This window comes from Balaenoptera ricei, chromosome 10 (genome assembly GCF_028023285.1).
Source record: "Balaenoptera ricei isolate mBalRic1 chromosome 10, mBalRic1.hap2, whole genome shotgun sequence".
NCBI lineage: Eukaryota > Metazoa > Chordata > Mammalia > Artiodactyla > Balaenopteridae > Balaenoptera > Balaenoptera ricei.
The window spans coordinates 85,301,537-85,322,450 of record NC_082648.1 but is presented as its reverse complement, the minus strand read 5'-3'; the positions used below and the strand labels follow the sequence as shown (position 1 = coordinate 85,322,450).

General features: G+C 39.2%; 1 protein-coding gene across 2 annotated transcripts in view; it reads right to left on the bottom strand.

Annotated features, from left to right (window-relative positions):
- SLC17A8 (solute carrier family 17 member 8) overlaps window positions 1-5,636 on the bottom strand; it is a 49,503-nt gene extending 43,867 nt beyond the window's left edge. For both annotated transcript variants that reach the window (XM_059934755.1, XM_059934756.1), the window contains exon 1: window positions 5,536-5,636. In XM_059934755.1, coding sequence (XP_059790738.1) covers window positions 5,536-5,636 — 101 coding nt within the window. The remainder of the gene's footprint in view (window positions 1-5,535) is intronic.
- Between the last annotated feature and the right edge of the window lie 15,278 nt (window positions 5,637-20,914).

The window sequence follows — 20,914 nt, the reverse complement described above, 5'->3', positions numbered from 1 at the left end:
CTAGTAATCAGTGCATTGTGGTCAGAGATTAGGGCCGCTATGATCTTTTAAATAACTTGAGAGCTTCTTGTGGTTCAGTAATTGAGCAGAGCACATCTTTGAAGTAGATTTGACTATCAGTGACTTTCTCCTTTCCATGGGTGAATTCCCCCTGTGAATAAGAACCCGAGGAAGCCAATTTATGGCAAAGGAGGTATAGCAGAGGTACATGACAATGGGATCCACTGGCTCTACCACATACCCCGCACCTTCCAGGAGCTGGCCACCTGCCAGAGCTGAGGAAGCCTCTTAAAGAAGCAGCTGAGGCATCAGCTTAGAGATAAATCTCTGTGAGGATAGGGCGCTACCCTTCTGGATGCAGTATATTCCATAAACCAACAGTTATTGTATGGTACTCTGCCCCCAGTAGGTAGAATACATGGGTCTGAGAAACAAGGGGTTAGAAGCAGGGGTGGCCCCACTCACCATCATTCCCGGTAACCCACTTGAGGGCTACCTCATCTCTTCAACTTTAGGCTCTGTGGATCCAGAAGTCCTAATCCCGAAGAAGAATTCTTCCACTTGGGAATACAATGAAAATCCCATTAAGTATATGGCTATGACTGCTGCCCAGTCATGCTGGGGTCCTCACACCAAGAGCAAAAGGGAAAGCCAGGGGTCACCACTGTAGCAAGGGAAATTGATCCTGATCCTCAGGATGCGTTAGGACCGTTGCTTCATCACAGGAGCAAGAAGACATATGTTTGGCGTTCAGGGCATCCACTAAGACATCTCCTGATACTGCCTTGTCCAGTGTAACTCAAATACAGCAACCATAACTGGTAAGGGTATGTTAACCAGGGGTTTTGATCCCTCAGGGATTGAGGACTGGATCAACCCACAAGGCAAGTTAACAGAAGTGAGGGGACTTGAGAACGGGTGGGAAGGAGGGACCAGCCAGAGCAAAGAGAGCTAGTGCATCCCACCAACTCTTCTCCTGAAGGTTCCTCAGGAATTATGACCACAGGGTCGTGGAGAAGCTGTACCTGGATGGAGTGAACTGAATGTGAGAAGCAAGTGGATCTGTATGGTGCAACGAGTGGGCTGTAGTGCACAGCCCAGGTCCCTTTTCTCAAGCCAGCACACTTCTAGAGCTGCTAATCGCTTGCAACTGCTCGCTTCTTAGGAGAACTGCCCACCACTACATGGCCTCCATTATAAACCTCCATCCCTGCTGGGGTAGCCCACAGTCAATGACTGACTGATGCAGAGACATAAAAGATTGGTCCCTTTGCTCAAAGGGACAACCCAGTGCCAGTTATGCCCCAGAGCTTTCCACTGTGACCTGGCCCCTGTGCGTTACCTGAGATCACATCTTTGCTTCGTTTTCTCCTTTCCTATCCTGCTTTACTCCCTCTCTCCCAATTTTTCCAGGAAGAGCTCTCTCTCAATAAATCACATCCAGACACATGCACCCCATTGTTCACTGCAGCACTATTTACAATAGCCAGGTCATGGAAGCAACCTAAATGTCCATCAACAGAGGAATGGATTAAGAAGATGTGATACATATATACAATGGAATATTACTCAGCCATGAAAAGGAACGAAAGTGGGTCATTTGTAGAGCCGTGGATGGACCTAGAGCCTGTCATACCGAGTGAAGTAAGTCATAAAGAGAAAAACAAATATTGTATATTAACACACATATGTAGAATCTAGAAAAATGGTATAGATGATCTTATTTGCAAAGCAGAAATAGAGACACAGACATAGAGAACAAACGTATGGATACCAAGGGGGAAGAGGGGGTGGCATGAATTGGGATTGACATATACACATTATTGATGCTATGTATGAAATAGATAACTAATGAGAACCTACTGTAAAGCACAGGGAATTCTACTCTATGCTATGTGGTGACCTAAATGGGAAGGAAATCCAAAAAAGAGGGGATATATATATACGTATAGCTGATTCACTTCACTGTATAGTATAAACTAACACAACATTGTAAAGCAACTATACTCCCGTAAAAATTAATTCAAAGGAAAAAACAAAAGCTGGCACAGGAACGGGTCCAGGGAGCTCCAGTAAGAGTGCAGACTGTGGCTGGAGTGGGGTGAGGCAGGCAGTGAAGGTCAGAGATGAAGTCAGATTTCTCAAAGTCCTACAGATCATGTAGGACCTTGAAGGCTATTGAAAGGACAATGGCTTTCACTCTGAGTGAGGTGGGAAACTGGGTGGGGGGGAGGCGTTAGTGGTGAGCAGGGGAGAGATGTTATCTGTTTTAATAGAATCACTCTGACTGCAACCATGGGAGCAAGTTGCCTGAGGTTGTGCAGGCAGAAAGTAAATGATGTCACGGCAATTGGAATCCAGGATCACCTGATCTCAGAGCCTGGTCTCACACACTAGCCTTTGTCTATGGAGCAGACAGTGCACGGCTGGTACATACATTCAATACACAACCGCTGAATGCTGACGATGTACACAATACAGGGATTGGTACCATCACTTTAAAGGGGAGATATGAACACCTAAAAGGAGACCAGACTCTCGCTCAGTCTCCCTTGGGGAAAACCTTCCATACTATAACTAATTAGGATAAAAGCCCATGCTTGCCTGAAGATCCAGAGGTTGCTGGCTACTTTGCAGCCCAAGTAAGTCCCTAAGCCTAAGTGAGTGGTTAAATTTCAAGACAGCAAGTGGGAAGAGCGGACAGTTGATTACGAGTGCAGCATAGTGTAATGATTAAGAATGGTGGGCAGAAATGTCTGGTCTGAAACCCAGCTCTGCCACTTATACGCTGTGGGCAATTTACTTAACCTCTCTGTGTCTCAGTTTTCTCATCTGTAAAACCGTGATTATAATCGGCCCTACCTCACAGGATTGTTAATAGAATTAAATAATTTTACGGTACCTGGAACATACTAAGTGTTCATTATTATCATTTATTACACATAAGCAATTAGAGGGTACTCATATTATCATCTAAGTTGAAAAAAATCTGTATACCAGTTTTTGGACATTAATTTCCAAATGTAACGCTGTCTATCTGTTCCAATACTGGACGATAAGTGAATGCATCATCTTTCTTCCTACATTTGAAATATATTATTGTACCTTTAGCTGATGAATTGTTCAGCTGCTTCTTATCAATGACTGTTCTCCAGAAAGATTAATAATGCTTGGCTCTAATCAGCCCCATGTGCAAACTTCAGATGCTTTCCTGTGCATTTGCCACTCCCCTGACCAAGAGGAACACTCCGTGATTAAAAAACATCTAAAAATTCCATCTAGATGATGATCTCAGCCTTAAACATTATTAGACATTTATGATTTATACTGATTGCTAAGTTAGAAAGTTGGGATTTCTAACTTCCCAATGTTCCTGCCCCTTACAAAACAGAAAACAGTTCTTTAAGGTCTTTTTTTTTTTTTTTTTTTTTTTTTTACATTGGATTCCGTCAACTGGTTTTATGTAAAAATCAATGAGGAGAGGGAATGTCCATTACATGCCAGGCTCTGGGCAAGGCACTTTATATATAATTATCTTATAGACTTGAGGTTAACACCAAGTGCGTGGCAGAGCTGTTTTTGCTGGAGGAGCCCTAATTCTGGAGCACTGCTCAAAGACCACTAGAGCTGAGGATCCGTCAATTTAGATCGACGGTCAATTAATGCCTTTTTTCCCCTTCCTTGCCAATCGTGTCTCTCTAGGGATCCGTGAAAGAAGAGGTGCGAGTTTGGCTTTATTTATTCTAAAAACATTCATTCTACAATTATGACAACAATGATAGTATCTAGCATTCATTTAGTGTATTCTCTATCTCCAGAACTGTGTTAGCTGCTTTTTTATTGTTCCATGATGCAGTTCTGAGGAAACTCTTCAGAGTCCTAGACACATAACTTAATTTGGGGTTGAGGTCACACAACTTGGAAATTACTAATTTTGTTATATCCCTAAGTAAACCAATCTGGTAAACAAAAGGATCTTCAGGTTTGGATTATCCAATCAAACACAGTAAAACCAGCATTTAGGATGAGTCCCTTACTGAAAAAAGTGATTAAATTTTAAAAAACAAAGTCGGAAAAGAACACTCCTAAGTACTTTTGGTTGAGTATTTTATAAACTAAGGCACAGAGTTTGGTGATTGTAATGGTGACTAGTCCAAAGTCGTGGTTTTTATTCCTGACTTTGTCGGATGCCTTTGTCATCACTTGAATATGCCAATTAAGCCACTGTGACTTCCTTTCACATTTTTAATCAAATGAACACCACCATAAGATGTTACCTGGGAGTGCTCAATGGAAGGATAAAACACTCTTAAAAGAATAGGTTATTGTAATCATTTCCTATGTTTGGCTGGTTTATCTTGCTGTCACTGAGGTAGGTTTTCATCTATACATGATAATTCAGTGTAGTTCTGATGGAAAGTTTTTTGTTTTTAATTACCAGAATAATAAGGTGCCCAACCCAGTTCTCCTGCTAAGCTCATCAAGAGTGATACAATGGAAAATTTAACACTGACAGGAGCCCCTGTGTTATAAGATACAAGAAGTGGAATGAATCGCAGTGTGCCTAGAAATAGTCCTTCAAATGCTAGTTTTTAAATTTAAGAGAAAACATAGAAAAGTTAAAAGGAGTTGCTAGGTGGAATTTTTCACTCACCAGGATTAGAAATAATCATAAAAAACTTAATAAGGATATTTTCACATTTATTTATGTCAGAGAGATTAAAGGAGTCATTTTACCTTGCACATAAGGACTGCTTATTAATTCATCTATAAGACCTAGGAAGGCATTTACTATGTCTACTTTTAAAAATCACAAATTAAAATATCACATCATTTCATTCATTTATGGCAAACTCTCTTCCAATGGTAATATATTTTACTTTTTAAAAAAAGATTTATTTTTTGGTTTGGACAAAAACATTCAATTCAGTGATAGTACTTAACACTTTCCCACTTAATCATGTAAGATTTTCTGCTTTAAATACTAATTTTTTAAGTTACTTTCTTCACACCATTGTGTAATTATCTTTCTCTTTGAAAACTACCCAATCAAGAACCACTTTATATAGTTTATATTACAAGCTACACAATTTGCAAATATCTAATTTTCATTTATAGTGAAAAATGAAGTGAAAAATTCTTAAAAATTATTTCAGCTCAGAGCATAACCATATAAAGTGGTTCCTGATTTTGTTATTAGTACTGAATTAACATGAAATATTATCTCCCTAAATCTTTTCTAATTCAATGCCAAACACACAATAATGCAATATTACCATCTCCAATAAGTGCGAATCCTACCGTATAAGCAGAATGTTTGTCTTGATATTTTCCTAATTCAACCTTATGGTTTTGATGCATCTTTTCCTCTAGGCACATAGTCTGTTGGAGCGAGAAGGGGCTCCAGAAGCCCTTTAATCTGACCCACTCACTCCTTTTTTAAATGTGGCTTTAAAAACATGAGGCAAACTCTTTCAAACACCAGCAATGTGAAGCTACTCAGAAAGAAACCTAAAGTTTGCATTCAAACTTTACCTTTGTAAAATCCCCAACGAATCTCCCACAGCAATCTTCACTCCTTCCTTTCCAGGTTTCAAAATTTTTTCTTTAAAAGTATCAAATGCTTTAAAAGGCATTTTTAAAAGGGGGTATCTCCAGGCCGTCAACAGTCAGTCTCGGAAATGGTCATCCTTTCTCATTTCCAGCGTGGGGACCACTCTGCTTTCCTCGATGAACACCTGGAAGTCAGTTCTCATACAGGTGACTACTTAAAATCAAAAAGAAGGTGAAACCCAGCCCAGATCTTTCAAGATGAGACAACACCCCCTGCCAAAAAAAAGAGAGGCCAAGTGGTGTGTCACTGGGAATTCGTCCCCTCTCAGCTCCCAGCTCAGCAGCAGCCTGTGGTGCTGTCTCAGGCAGCCACTCTCAGGCTGAGCGCAGCCCGGCTCGTGCCCTGGGCTGCAGCTGGAGAAGCTAAAGTGGGCTCCAGCCCACGAGGTGTCCCGAGACCAGCGACAGCATCTGCAGCCTATCTCCAGCCCCTCCTGCTGCTTCAGACCACGTTCGCCTCCTGGCTCACTCGGCTCAGCTGTGGCTTTCCCTGAGTGATCCTTTCCAAGGTGATGCCATAGTAACCAGGACAATACCTGCCCCTTGGTCGCTGGGACTTTTAATGCGCTCTCAGCCAGAGCAGGCACCCAGGGCGAAGTGTGTGAAACATTCACAGGTCCTTTGCTTTTCTGAGGTCTGGCCCCTAAGACAGGCTCTCAGCGGCCACATTATGGCCTCTTATGCCTCTCGAGGGAGCCGTGAAACACTTTTTCTGTGAGACACCAGTATGGATGTGGTCCTTGGAGGAACACTTGCACTCGAGGAGGCTAAATGCAAAACCCAGGCCACAGACCTCTAGGAGGGCATTTATCTGCCCCTGATCAACAGAGCAGGATCACTCAAGGTGTGGTGTGTAAGTGCCACTGGGACCACGGAACTGAACATGACCGAGCGGGTCCTGGAACCTGCTTAGTGCTCTTCATCCTCAGGATAAGTCTAAATTCTTTATCATGGCACACAAGGCCCTCTGTGGGACTCCAGCCTTGTTTCTTGTCACTCTGCTCTGTATGTCAGCTTTTCACTGAATTCAGCAAGCTCCCTGTCACCTCTGAGGTTTACTCAGACTGTAGCCTCTGTCTGGATAACTCTCCTCACCCTTCATCTGGGAAATGTCAAGGGATTCTTAAGTCTCACAGAGATATCACTTCCTCTAGAAACCCTCCTACACAAGGTTAGGTATCCCTCCTCTGTGCCCCCAGATCACCTGTCCTCCAAGCCAATAGGATCTGGCATGTAGTGGTATAACATAAGTCATTGCTGGACTGGAGTAGAAATAGCACATGTCGCTCCCACATGGATGGGCGGCAGGATGACCCCTCCATAAATGAAGCTGCCATGAAGAAACAGCCTTCATCTGGGAGGCTCCAGTGCCCCAACCCCCAGCCTGCAGGTGACTGACAAATCCTGTGCTTTAGCCTCTCAGATTCCCCCAGAGTCATTTCCACAAGAAGAGTCACTGCCCTCTGCAGTCGCAGTCCAAACCCTTCTCCAGGATTTGAATTTAGTTGATATAAATCAGAGCTGGATCCTCAGTAGGTTAAATACTACCACCAATAATAATAATTATTACTATTACGGCTATTATTTGTTGAGCTCTCTTTATGGTCCAAACTTTGTGTTAAGCGTTGTTTACATATTATCACAATCTTTCCAACACTACTTTGTGGATAGTTAATTGTTATTTTCCCCAACTTCACTGACAGGAAACTGAGGCAAAGAGAGGTTAGACTTGCTAGGTTTCAGATCCAAACAGCCTGGCGCCACCCAGTCCTATTCTCATTCTCTGTCTCTGTCTTTGTCTCTGTCTCTCTCTCTCTCCTCCTCCTTTCTTCCACCCCCCGCCCCCACCCATACTACCTCCTCTGACTTTACTGAGGTATATTTTGCATATCATACACTTCACCCATTTCAAGTGGACAGTCAATGATTTTTAGTAAATTTACCATGTTGTGGAAGCATCACCATAAAGCACAAAGCAGGTAGAACATTTCTATCATCCCAAAAATACCCCTCATATTCACTGTTAGTCCCCATCTCCCATACCCCACACTGCCCCAGGCAACCATCAATCTTTCTCTCTCTATAGATTTGCCTTTACTAGACATTTCATATAAATGGAATCAACACACTATATACCATACAATATATTGTCTCTTGTGTCTAGCTTCTTCCATTTAATATGATGATTTTCAGGTTTGTCCATGTCACAACTTGTGTCAGTAGTTTGTGCCTCCTTTTCTGCTTTCTGTGGTATATTTTATTGTATGGACATACCACATTGTGTCTATCCATTGATGGACATTTAGGTTGCTTCCAATCTCTGGCTATTATGAATAAAATTGTTAAGAACATTTGTATGCAAATCTTTCTGTGGACAAATCTTTTCATTTCTCTTGGGGAAATACCTAGGAGTGGAATTGGTGGATTGTATGGCAAGTATATGTTTAAACTTTTAAGAAACGGCCAAATTATTTTCCAAAGTGGCAGCACTATTTTACATTCCCAGTAGCATATATGAGGACTCCCATTTCTGACATCCTCACCAATATTTGTTGTCTGGTTTTTTTTGTATAACCATTCAAGTGGGTATAAAATGGTATCTCATTGTGGTTTTAATTTGCATTTCTCTGATGACTAATAGCATTGGCCACGTTGTCATGTGCTTATTTGTCACTGATGTATCTTTTTTGGTAAAATTTCTATTCAAATATTTTGCCCATTTTTAAAATGAGTTTTTTGCATTATTGAGGTGTATGAGTGTATATTCTCAATACAAATTCTTTACCAGATAATACGATTTGCAAATATTGTCTCCCAGTCTACTGCTTGTCTTTTCATTTTCTTTATGTTATATTTTTAAGTGCAAACATTTAAAATTTTGATGGGGTGAGGTCCAACGTATCAGTTTTTATTCTTACATAGACTGGGTCTTGTAAGAAATCTTTACCTAACCTGAGGTCTTGAAGATTTTCTCCTATTTTTTTTTCTAAAAGTTTAATTGTTTTAGCTCTGACATTTAAGTCTATGATCCATTTTGAGTTCACTTTTATGTATGGTATAAGGTAAACATCTAAGTTCATTTTTTTTTTTTTTTCTGGCTGCGTTGGGTCTTCATTGCCGCACGCAGGCTTTTTCTAGTTGTGGTGAGTGGGGGCTACTCTTCATTGCAGTGTGCGGGCTTTTCATTGTGGTGGCTTCTCTTGTTGCAGAGCATGGGCTCTAGGCACACGGGCTTCAGTAGTTGCAGCACACGGGCTCAGTAGTTGCAGCACTCGGGTCCTAGAGCACGCGGGCTTTAGTAGTTGTGGCACACGGGCTTAGCTGCTCCACAGCATGTAGGATCTTCCTGGACCAGGGATTGAACCTGTGTCCCCTGCATTGGCAGGTGGATTCTTAAAGACTGTGCCACTAGGGAAGCCCTAAGTTCATCTTTTTTCCATGTGGATATCCAGTTGTCCCAGCACCATTTGTTAGAAAGGCTATCCTTTCTCCAATGAATTGCCTTAGCACCCTTGTCGAAAATCAATGGAACATAAATATAAAAAATTATTTCTGGACTCTCAATTCTGTTCCATTGATCTTTATGTCTATCCTTCTACCAATATCACACTCTGTTGACTGTAGCTTTATAGAGTAAGTTTTGAAATTGGGAAATGAAAGTCCTCCAACTTTGTTCTTTTATTAAAATTGTTTTGGCTATTCTAAGTCTTTTGTATTTCCATACATATTTCAGAGGCAGTTTATCAGTTTCTGCAAAAAAATCCTATCCAGCCCTGTGCTCTTAAAAGGATATTTTCAGGCCACCAACCTTGCCACCCACAACTCCTCAAGGCTGAGAATGCTAAGACTCCAGGAAATCACATATCTAATCACTCCACCAAAATGTCTTCACCTGTCTCCAAAAAGCTCACTCATTCGTCAAAAACAAATACAATCAAAATAAAATAAGATAAACACACTCTCTTGCTACAGAAAACATCCCCTGGTGAAGCTTCTAACCCATTCCTCAATCCCCAGATAACTTTAGGTTACTAATCTCTTAGAGCACATAATGGAAGCACCACTAGGGAAAGACCACGTGAATCTCTTTTGAGGGTCAATGACTGCTAAGAGCACAAACCATTTCTGCAGAATGTATTGCTCATGACACACACCTGAATCTGCAAAGGTTTTTTTGGTAGTGATTTAGATGGTTGATGATAATAATAACTAACACTTATGGAGTACCCTCTAGGTGCCAGACTTTATGCACTTAACTCATTTAATCCCCACAATGACTCTCTCAGGTAGGTACCGTTATTATACCATCTACAGATGAGGAAACTGAGGCACAGAGACTTTAAGTCAACTTACTCAAGTTCGCACAACTAGGAAACTAGGCAGAGATGGGATACAGACCCAGGAAGTCTGGCATCAGAGCCTGAACTCCTAACTTCTACACTAGAGCTGTTGATAATAGAGAGAAGAAAATATAAAGCCAGACTTTCCAGAACTGAGGCTCGTTTTATTCATTTGTTCCTTCTCATGAGGGCCTACTATGTGGCAGGCCTTTTTGAGACAGTGATGATATAGGCTGAACTGTGATATTTCCCTTAAAGAAACAAACCAGAAAATGAATGAGTCTATATGGTGTGGTGAGTGACACATGTGGTAATGGGAGCACAGGTAAGGACACCTAAATTAGCTTACTAAGGGAGTGGGAGAGGGTTTCCTAGAAGAGGGGATGATAGTATAAGCTTTCAGGGCTGAAAGAGTGAGGCAAACGAAAGAAAAAAAATGTGGGAGCAAAGACTTGCATGAGAGAGCATGGTGCCTGGGGGAAATTTGCATAGTTTCAAAGAGTTGGGCGAGTTTACCATGTGGTAGAAAACAAGACTGGAACAATGATCATGAGCTTTATATAATTTAGTGGTTACAGAAGAGCATTAAAATATGTGCTCCCCATCTCAAAATAACAAATACAGCAAAGATAGATGAAATGATGTGTAGAGCAGAAACCCCTGAGGGCCATGAAACTAAAGCTTTGGTCTATGCTTAGGATATGTAGACTGAATATGCATTAGGAAAAAAATCCAGCCATTGCATGTATTCGATGACTTCCCAACATCCTGTACAGAAAGAGCCTCTTCCCTAGAGAAAATAAGATTGACTAGGACATCTTTAGAGGTGATTGCCCAGAACATAGCAATTCCTCATTCTCAGGGAACTTCCCTCCCACTACCACCCCTCTCCTCTTTTATGGAGACAGGCCTCCCAAAGTCCTGTATATACTATAATGTTTCCCATCTCCTGTTGGATGGACCAGGGATGGGCACCTGCACGGTGCTGAGCCAGTCAGATGCCAAATTTTCCTGTAATTTATAGAACTGAAAAACTGTTAGTTAATCTTGCAGAACCCTGGAACTGTAACTGGGGGTGGGGGGTGGGGGTTACATTCACGTTATGGACTGGAGATGGAGAGAACACTGGTCTGGCAAAGAGTAAGAGGAACGAAACACAATGAAACTTTAGCAGGCTGAGGGTGTCTGTTTCTAATGGCCTTCCAATTCCTGTTTGTCTAGACCCAGCTGTCCTACCCTTGGGTTTCATGAAATACCCAACCCTTATAACAAATTGCCCTCCTTTTAGTTCACTCTAGCTAAGATAGTTTCTGCTCCTCACTGATAAAGAATCTTGACTTTATCAATGATTTAAAACCCAAGAGATAAAAAACCCAAAGGTTTTTGCTCTGGATCTATTAGATGAGAAATAAAGATAAGAATGACAGTTTATGGGCTTTCCTGGTGGCACAGTGGTAGAGAATCTGCCTGCTAATGCAGGGGACACGGGTTCGAGCCCTGGTCTGGGAAGATCCCACATGCCACGGAGCAACTGGGCCCGTGAGCCACAACTACTGAGCCTGCGCATCTGGAGCCTGTGCTCCGCAACAAGAGAGGCTGCGATAGTGAGAGGCCCACGCACCGCGATGAAGAGTGGCCCCCGCTCGCCACAACTAGAGAAAGCCCTCACACAGAAATGAGGACCCAACACAGCCAAAAATAAATAAATAAAAATAAGTAAACTAAAAAAAAAAAAAAAAAGAATGACTGTTGACCTCTTATCAGAAATATTGAAAGTCAGAAGACAATGGAATAATCTCTTTAAAAACTAGGGAAAAAATTGTCAACCTAAAATTATATACCCAGTGAAAATACTAATCAAAATTTAAAGTAAAATAAAAACACTTATTTGCTATTTAGTCCTGAAATCCTGAAATGCCAATACTGCCTGTACCTAGCACCATGAGGGCAAGCCTGACCGCCCAGTTCAATTTTAGGTAGGACTCTAGTCTCCCAACAGTGAAAAAAGTGGATCTCGTAAGTTGCTTGTTAGCCAAGTCATTCTAATCTACCTAGACCAAAAAAAAAAAAAAATATATATATATATATGTGTGTGTGTGTGTGTGTGTATATATATACACATATATATAATTTATGCAAGAAAATAGTTTCATCAAACCTGATCAAAGTGTTAGGTGGAGAATTTTAAACAGGCTCAAAGCTAATGACCTAATTCTTCACCTTTTAGGATAAGAAACTTCATAAGGAAACAGAGGTAATGAAGAAAATTAATCGTCCTGAGGCTCCTTCTCTCCTGAATTCTGTGGCAGCTTTTCTAGGCCCCATCCTACACCCCAATTCCATACTCCTCTCCCCTTGTCCCCATAACATACTAATACCAACATAAAAGTTTCTATTTTATTCAGTATTTCTCCCAATCCTTTAAAATTTGTATATTGTTGATAACTATCATTAGTACTAATCTGAATGTATATAAAACTTGATTTTTTTCACTGCACTTCTATTTTTGACATTCTTTTATTAATAGTCAAACGTACGTACAAAGCACATTCAAGTATCCCATTTGATTCTCCCAACCACCTGTGTAACAAATAAGCAGGTAGAGAAACCAAGACTCAATTTTGCCCAAGGTAGCCTGGCCAGTAGAATGTGGAGATTGGGGACTAGGTCCGTAAGCCCATTTCCTGAGCTTGTGTCACCACATTACACAGTACATTGTGATCCTATAAGTCCCACTGTGGGTACTAAAGACTGCCTTTAACATAACAACTCAGGAAAGATGTCCTCAGAATCCTTGTGTCTTTAAAAACGTCACTGAGCACCTAATTACTGTCGGCCCTCCATATCTATGGGTTCTGCATCTGTGGACACAGAGGGCCAATAAGGGACTTGAGCGTCCCAGAGTTTGGCATCCTGCGGGGGCTGCCGGTGGGGAGAGGCTAGAACACACCCCCCACAGATACAGAGGTGTGACTGTATAGGTAAGTTTGTGATAGCAAGAGTGAAATTTTTAGAAATAAAACAGGATGCTGGTTTTTGAGATTACATACTAATCTGCTTGCTTTCACTAAAAAGTTCCACTAAAAAATAGGGCAAACCAATAGCAAAATAAAGAGAATTTAACATATAACACTGATGTACCAGCTCCTGAATTAAAATTGCCACCATCCACCCAAGGCTGATAATACCACCCTTCTAAGGGGAGGCTAACGGGAACCTTTATCCCATTCTGCAGTCATTGCTTCCTTATCTGTCTTGCTGACTTGAGTTTCCTGATCTCATTTCATACTCACAAAGGGGAATGAAAAACTAGGAATGACAAAGTAGAATGACCAAACAGATATTATCTCCATTTTACATATTAGGAAACTGAGGCTCAAACTCAAGAAGTTACATAGTTACATAGTTACAAAGTTACATAGTTTTTTGGTGGAGCCAGGATTTAAACCAATTAATTACAAATGCTCACTTCATTATACAGCACTGTTTCCAGCCCACAATAAAGCATTGTTAGTCCCATTACATTTCAGCTCACTGTGAGCTGGGTACTGGAATTCAATTAATTTGGCTCTATGTTCCTAAGTTATAGGAACATAATTTTATACCATTATTAAATAAATGTCTCTATAATTCTTTGCAGACATAAGGCTGCCTACATGGACACCCTAGAAACATATCAAGTTCTATTTTCAGTTCATCAGTGTAACTGCTTAAATATTTTTCCCAATTAATGAAAATTAAAATTTTTCCCAATGAAAAACATTTCCCAAATTTTCCCTATTAATGAAAACTTTAAATAAAGTCAAACAATCAAAATATAGAAATATAGGATGTCTTTACACAGCATGGAATAATTTGAGTATTTTGTATTTTTCCTAGAAGAATTTACATGAATTCCTTATATTTATGAAACACTTTAACTTCATTCTTCACTGCTCCTTTGAGGTTATAACTACCTAGAGAACTAGGTTGGGCAGACTATTCCACTTTACTGTTGAAACCAATGGGCATGGAGAAGACAAGTGATGTATTTAGTTCTTTTGAGGTTTGGGCAGAACTGAAGCAGAAATCATACCCATCTGCTCATCTGCTGGCTGTCACTGGCTGCCTTTAACAAATTATTAACCTTTTATCTTGGAGAATCCCACTCCCACAGCCCCCAGCACAAGACACTTGATGATCAATTTTTGAGCCTTTCTTGCTATAATTTATTTTTCTTTAACATGTTACTTCCTGTTATATATTGGTATATATTGGCTCAGACAGTCTGAAATCCTTACTTCTGAGTAACTGGGGAACTACTGGTTCATTTCATCCAGTATTATTACAGTGTGGAAATATGTTCCAGTTTTGCTTTACACACCATGAAAGTTGACTTAAAAATAAAAAATAAAAAATAAAAAGATTCAAGAATATCTTAGATTGTGTCCAAGATAGAACACAGAAAATCTGATAATTTAATAAATGCAGTTGGATAATAATAACGAAACCTGAAAATGTGAGAGAAAGTCAAGATCAGAGAGTATATTTTGGAGGATTTTTCACCATCTTAATTTTTCTTGAAAGCACAAATGAAATCCAGAGTGTCCAGATAATTTCAATACATGAAGTAGAGAACAGGGTTCACATATCTAGGGCATCAAGAATCAAGATGGAACAAACCTACACACCTTCGACAAGTATTTCCTGTGAGGTCCTATCCTTCTCATAGACTCAATATTACAAGCCAGACATCAGTCTGTCACAGTCTGTCAGTGTTCAAAAATGTACATGAAAAGGAGTTAATGTAATGGACTATTACTTGGGAGATAGTGACATCTTCTGGTGGTTTATAGACTAAATTTATTTATGCCAGACATTTTTTCCCCCAGAAGCCAGCCACTGTTTTATGTTTTTATTTTATTTTATTTTTCAGGATCTTTGTTCCCTGACCACGGATTGAACCTGAACCCTGGCAGTGAAAGCGCGGAGTCCTAACCACTGGACTGCCAGGGAATCCCCCAGCCACTGTTTTAAAGTAGGTTTATTAAACTCACACGTGTGGATTCTTAAATTTCTGAAATGTTCAACGAAGCATGAATTATTACTTAAAAAATAACAATATTCCTCACTTATTTTATTCCTTGTGTTGGTGTCATCCCTGGCTTACTCAGCCAACATTAATTCCACTTTTCCTGGTCATCAAGTCATTTGACCGGACTTTCCTTAATTCAAGCAATTTTCATGTAATCTCAGAATTCAAAAGGACCTTGGGAGTTACCTACCTTAATCCTCTCCCCAGTGTGTCCAGCTTAATTTGGGAAAATGTAATTCCTAAGTAATCATTTGATAGCATCAAACACAATTTTTAAAAGGCTCCCTGCAAGGTTGAGCTCAGGGCCCATGTCCTCTAAAGAAGTCTTCCCCACTCCCCTGGCCTAGGTTGGCTGTCCCTCCTATGTTAAGATTTATCACAGCATATACCACGCTGTCCTGTAATTGTCAGCTTACTCAGCTACCTTTTATAACCACAGTGCAGATTCCTTAATGACATAGCCTACATCTCATTACTATTTGTGTCCCAAGAATCTCATAGCCAATAACCTATTTTTGGCTTGTTTTTTGAAGAATAAACGTATTCAAATAATGCTAGGTGAGGTATCTGCTCTTGATTCAAGTGGATATTATTTTAGAGGCTTATGTCCAGCATAAGCAAGGTGAGGATATCTATCGAGTACTTACAGTATGTCAGGAGCCTTGTCAGGTGCTTCACACACGTTTACTTCATTTAATCCTAATGAGTCTGTAAGACGTGAGCCTCATTTTATAGCTGAGAAAACTTATTCTGGTCAGTTGGTCAAAGAGACAAGATGTAAACTCATTCATTCCATATACTTATTTACACTTTACCTTGTTCCAAAATGAGAATTTCTAAGAACATAATACAAAACTTGTTTTTTAAAATGGAAATCAGAGCAAAGGAGAAATAAGAATTTTAAAAATCAGATAAAGTCAGAAGTACTGAACAATGCATACTATTAATGTCCTATATATTTGTTACAGGTGGACTGCAAATTTGCCTGAACCTCCAAGCTGTTAATATGTGATTTGCTCCATTATTCAGACTTTAAAAGATAAGGGCAAACTAGTTGCTTAGAAGCACATTTACTCCTGATCTGAAACCTGAAGTTTCTCTTGTGGGTCCTCAAAGAAACTATTTTATGTTAGAGTGAACCAGCGTCATCCTTGGCATGAATATGTTTCATAATACAGTCCAAAGCTAAGTGCAGTAACAGAAATTGATGTGTGGCCAAAACAACGCAACCCAGGCACAAAGGTCTCCACAGTGGGTTTAATTTCATTCAGAATTTCTAAAGAAATGGATGGATTACTCAATTTTTGGCCTCCTCCATAAAACTTTCTCAAAAATGAGACTTTGAACGTTGGGCAATAGAGAGTTAAATGTTGTTCTTTGACAAGTATCTGGGTACAGATATCATTGCTGATTAGGGGCAGGTCTGTATGATCACTGGAGCTGGGGATAAAGAGGCCATCCCCTTCTGACACTGGAGCAGTCTAAGGAGGATACCACCTCAGTGAGAGGCCTTTCCATCTCTCCACAAAAGTGATTTTAAGAGCACCCACTGTTAGAGACAAGATTTTCCTAAAAACTATTTTGGATCTGTTCCAACTGAACAAATGTGTAAAGCAACCCATCCCACCTCCATAGAGCATAAATGCTATAATTTTAGCTTGAAATTTCAAAAAAAATATGCCCCCCTCCCAAACCCCAACTTTATCTGGCTCCAAAGTCCATGCACTCTATGCTCCTAATGCGCCCGTGGACAAGCCCCATATTTGACTTTTGTTTGATCATTGCATTTAGAAAGACTGGCAGGGACTCGGAAGGGACCTACATGAATGCTGATCCCTACATGCAAACTCTGGACATTAGAGTCTCATTCGCATATGAAAGCCAAACACTGGGTTTCCTAGCAACCTAGGCCACCACAAAAAGAACATATATCCAAAATACAGGAAAAAAAAAAAAAGATGAAAATTGGAACTGCTCAAATAGGTACAGAGTAGCTAAATCATATTTCCACCCAAGGCACATTTCAAAAGAACTTTTAGAAAGGACAGTTTTAATATAGGCTACATATATACAATTCCCTATAGCTTTTGTTAGCAGCACATATATCCATCCTATGGCCCCATTATTTTTTTTTTTGGACAACTTTTTATTTTTTACTGAAGTAAAATTGGTTTATAACATATCAGTTTCAGGTGTTAAACTTAATAATTCGATTACTGTATGTATGCACTAAAAAATAATTACAATAATAAGCCTAGTTAATATGTGTCACATTACAATTGACCACCTTCACCCATTTTGCCCAACTACCCCAATCCACTTCCCCTCTGATAACCACCAATCTGTTCTCTGTAAGTTTTGTTTTTTTTCCTTTGTTTTTTAGGTTCCACATAAAAGTGAAATCATACTTGCATTTGTCTTTCTTTGTCTGACTTATTTCATATTGGCCCCATTTTTAAATGGCGTAATAGACTGAGGAGTCTTACCAGTAAAGGTAGGGTTAGGAGACAAAACCAGACATTTGAACAGGGAAATTTTAATGAAGTAATTGTCAACTAGTAGAAGTTACTTGTCCTTTTATGCCTTTAAAAGGCATAAAAAAGGACTCTAAGGAGTTCAGAAGTAGCCGTTGCAAAAAAAAAAAGAAAAAAAGGCAGCTACTACCTCTAGGCTAGGAGAAAGTAAAAAGAAAATTAAGGAACTAAAGACTAGGAGAGGCTCTCTTCCCCACTCCAACCCCTCAAGCTGAGCGCCTTCTTCGGCGAAGGCGTGGTTTCCACAGGTACATTCAGCCACCAGTGGTGAAGACATTTGTCAGAGGGCCAGAGTGGGAGACAGCTGCTTGAGGGAGTGGCCGAAAGCAGCCCACCGGAGCTGCTCCCAAGTGGGAGAGTGTGACTGAGGCACAGCTGGGGTCCTCTGCTGGGGCTGCCGGGTTCCTGCAGTGAATAAAAATGGAGAACCAGAATCCAGAAGTGACTTCTTGCCGCTATTGCTTTGCAGTGCCACTTCAGGACCCTCTACCGACGAAGCCTAACATTCTGCCAAGCTGGCAAGGGAGACGTGTTTACAGGGTCCAGCTCGAGTATCACAAAGCAGGGCAGAGAAGGATGGATTTGGAGCTGGGAGACAGTAAACTGATAACTGCCAGAGTTCACTCTTTTGGCTTCTTACCTTCCATATATACCTACATATCTAACACAGGAGCTACTGGCCACACGTGGCTATCAAGTACTCAAAATGTGACTAGCCTGAATTGATATGTCCTAAGTGTAAAATATACACTGGATCTCAAGACTAAGCACAAAAAAGAACGTAAAATATATCATTAAATTTTGTATCAGTTCATGTTGAAAAGATATTTTGGCTCTATTAAGTTAAACAAAATATATTATTACAATTAATTTCATCCATTTTTACTTTTTAATGTGGTTACTAGGAAATTTTAAATTACGTATGTGTTCTGCACTCCAGGTAGTTAAATCCTCTCTGAGTGGCTAGAGCAACTTGGCTGCTTTGGATAGAAGTTTCTAATATCTAACAAGCTCCATTTTGGTGAAATGGCTTTTTCCACTATGCCACTCTCTCCTCAAGGTTATATGCTTTAATTCTACTACATGTCTGGGTACTGCAAGCACTGCTAACCTGGCTCCCCCAACCATCTCATCCACAATTCAGAGAAGCAGCCCAGAGGCTGATTTTGACCATGAATATTTCCGTTCTATCATCTCCCTCTTCCTCTTCAATGCCAATTTTTCCAATGTAAATATATTTATGGTACCAAATAAGTACTGAACACATAATACTAACTATATTAAACCATTTTGACAAAAGCAACTCCAGAATTCATACAATAAAGGATATAAATGGTAGAAAGCATGGGATTGCAGATCAGAAAAAAAAAAAAAAAAAAAATCTAGCTTCTATTCCTGGCTTTAACTTTCTTGGGTTAGGGCATGTGAATCTCTGACCCTCTGTTTCTACATCTGCGTGGTGTTGAATTATTTCAGTTTTACTCAAACTATATCATGAAATCTCTTTAGGGATTGTAACCATTTTTTTTTTTAATTAATAGGATATAATTTAAAAAAAGTATACTATATGTATCAAAGATTTTCTGAAACTTTTGTTTCAGGTATAAATTTCATATACTGGGTTTGTAATGTAAGATATATTTCTTACTGAGTGTCACAGTTATAGTTTGAAAGCCAGCAACATAAATAATCTCTTAAAATCCTATACAGTTTAAATTCTTACAGATTTGTTTTGTTCTAAAATTATTTCAAGACCAGTAAATAACAAAGCATGAAATCACAACTTAATATGGAAAGTTTCATCAAAGCCGAAATTTATTTGGTGCATACTCTGTGCTTGCTATCAGGTACTTTCACATATACCTTTTCCTTTAATATGTAAAAGCAACCATGTGAGGTATTTTACAGGTTAAAAAACAATAACAAAAACCTATTTCCTTAACTTATTCAGGTGAAAAGAGGGTTATAAGCGTTCCAAAATAAAAACAAAACAAAACAAAACCCAGCTAAGTACATAGTCTATTTCCATTTCTTTTTATGAATCCTCTAAATATATCACACACTTTAGCATTAGGAGAATAAAGAACCAATTCAAATAAAAGGGAATCTTTCTTGTAATTTTTGTCTACAGGTGCTTTTTAACCTACCAACTTTCTACTCTAAGCACAAGGGACTTAAAATGCCATCAATATCTACAATAATTTTAAGGTGATCTATCTAGTACTTTGAAAATTTTGTTCACATAGAAATACAAGCCTAAAAATAGAACTATTTTTTAGAGGCAGTTTCACAACAGAGAAAGGCAGTGGTAACAGTTCGAGTGATAGAAATGATTTAAACAAAATACCTTCAAGAAAGTAAGAAAAAAGTGTAGAAAATCTTCTAAAAACGTAGCATCGTTACCTCAGTGAATGAACAAATTTCAAGATGTGAAAATTACCTAAGAATCACATATATTTTTTCAAATAATCTATTTTTATATTTAGAAGTTCAAATTATATAAATTGTTCTATTAAGTTTTCCTTCTAATTAGGAGTTCAACACTGACAAAGTTATTTTACAAAACAAAAAGCAATTTCCTAATGAACAGTGACTACTGAATTGTTACGAAGAAAAATTCTTCAACATTAAGTAGTTTTATTCCTTATGTAAACTTTTCTCAAGATAGATATTGTGTTACGAACAAGACAAATAATCAGGTCGAGGTATGAATGTATCTGCCAAAAGCATCTGCTCTTCCTAGTGCTTTTCATTTCTTGGAAAAGCTTCTTTAGCATTCCTATCAGTCCTTTTCCTAAAACCATGTAACAAAATACAGCTCATACAGAAACCGGATGTTAAGCTGACTTTTTATTTTTTAACATACCCTCTTACTGAATGCTGCCAGCGATATTATCAAATTACATTTTATAATCAAGTACTGTATGTTCAGTGTGTGTATACATATTTTTTCAATGAATAAATGAAGTGTCAGCACACTAAACTTCATATGATTTATTTTAAATGATTGCTGGTTTCAGATAATTAAAAACCACAAACTCTATGGCTGCAATTATAATACATTTATAGTTCTCTGAAAGATCAGTTTAAAGTTATCACATAATGATGGAATATAATTTAACGAAATACAAATGACATCTATAGCATGATTCCATGGTTGACTAATCAGCAAATCAAAGAAAAATATCAGAGAAAGGCCTTGAAAAAGAAAGCATGTTTCCTGTTAGAAGAATTTATTCTTTCTTTCCTAAAAATGGCTAATTATGGACATAAAAATGTTCGAACAAAGGGTCCTGAAATTCCTAGAGAAGATTTAAACTTCAGATGCAGTAACTGACAAAGTCAGACGTTAT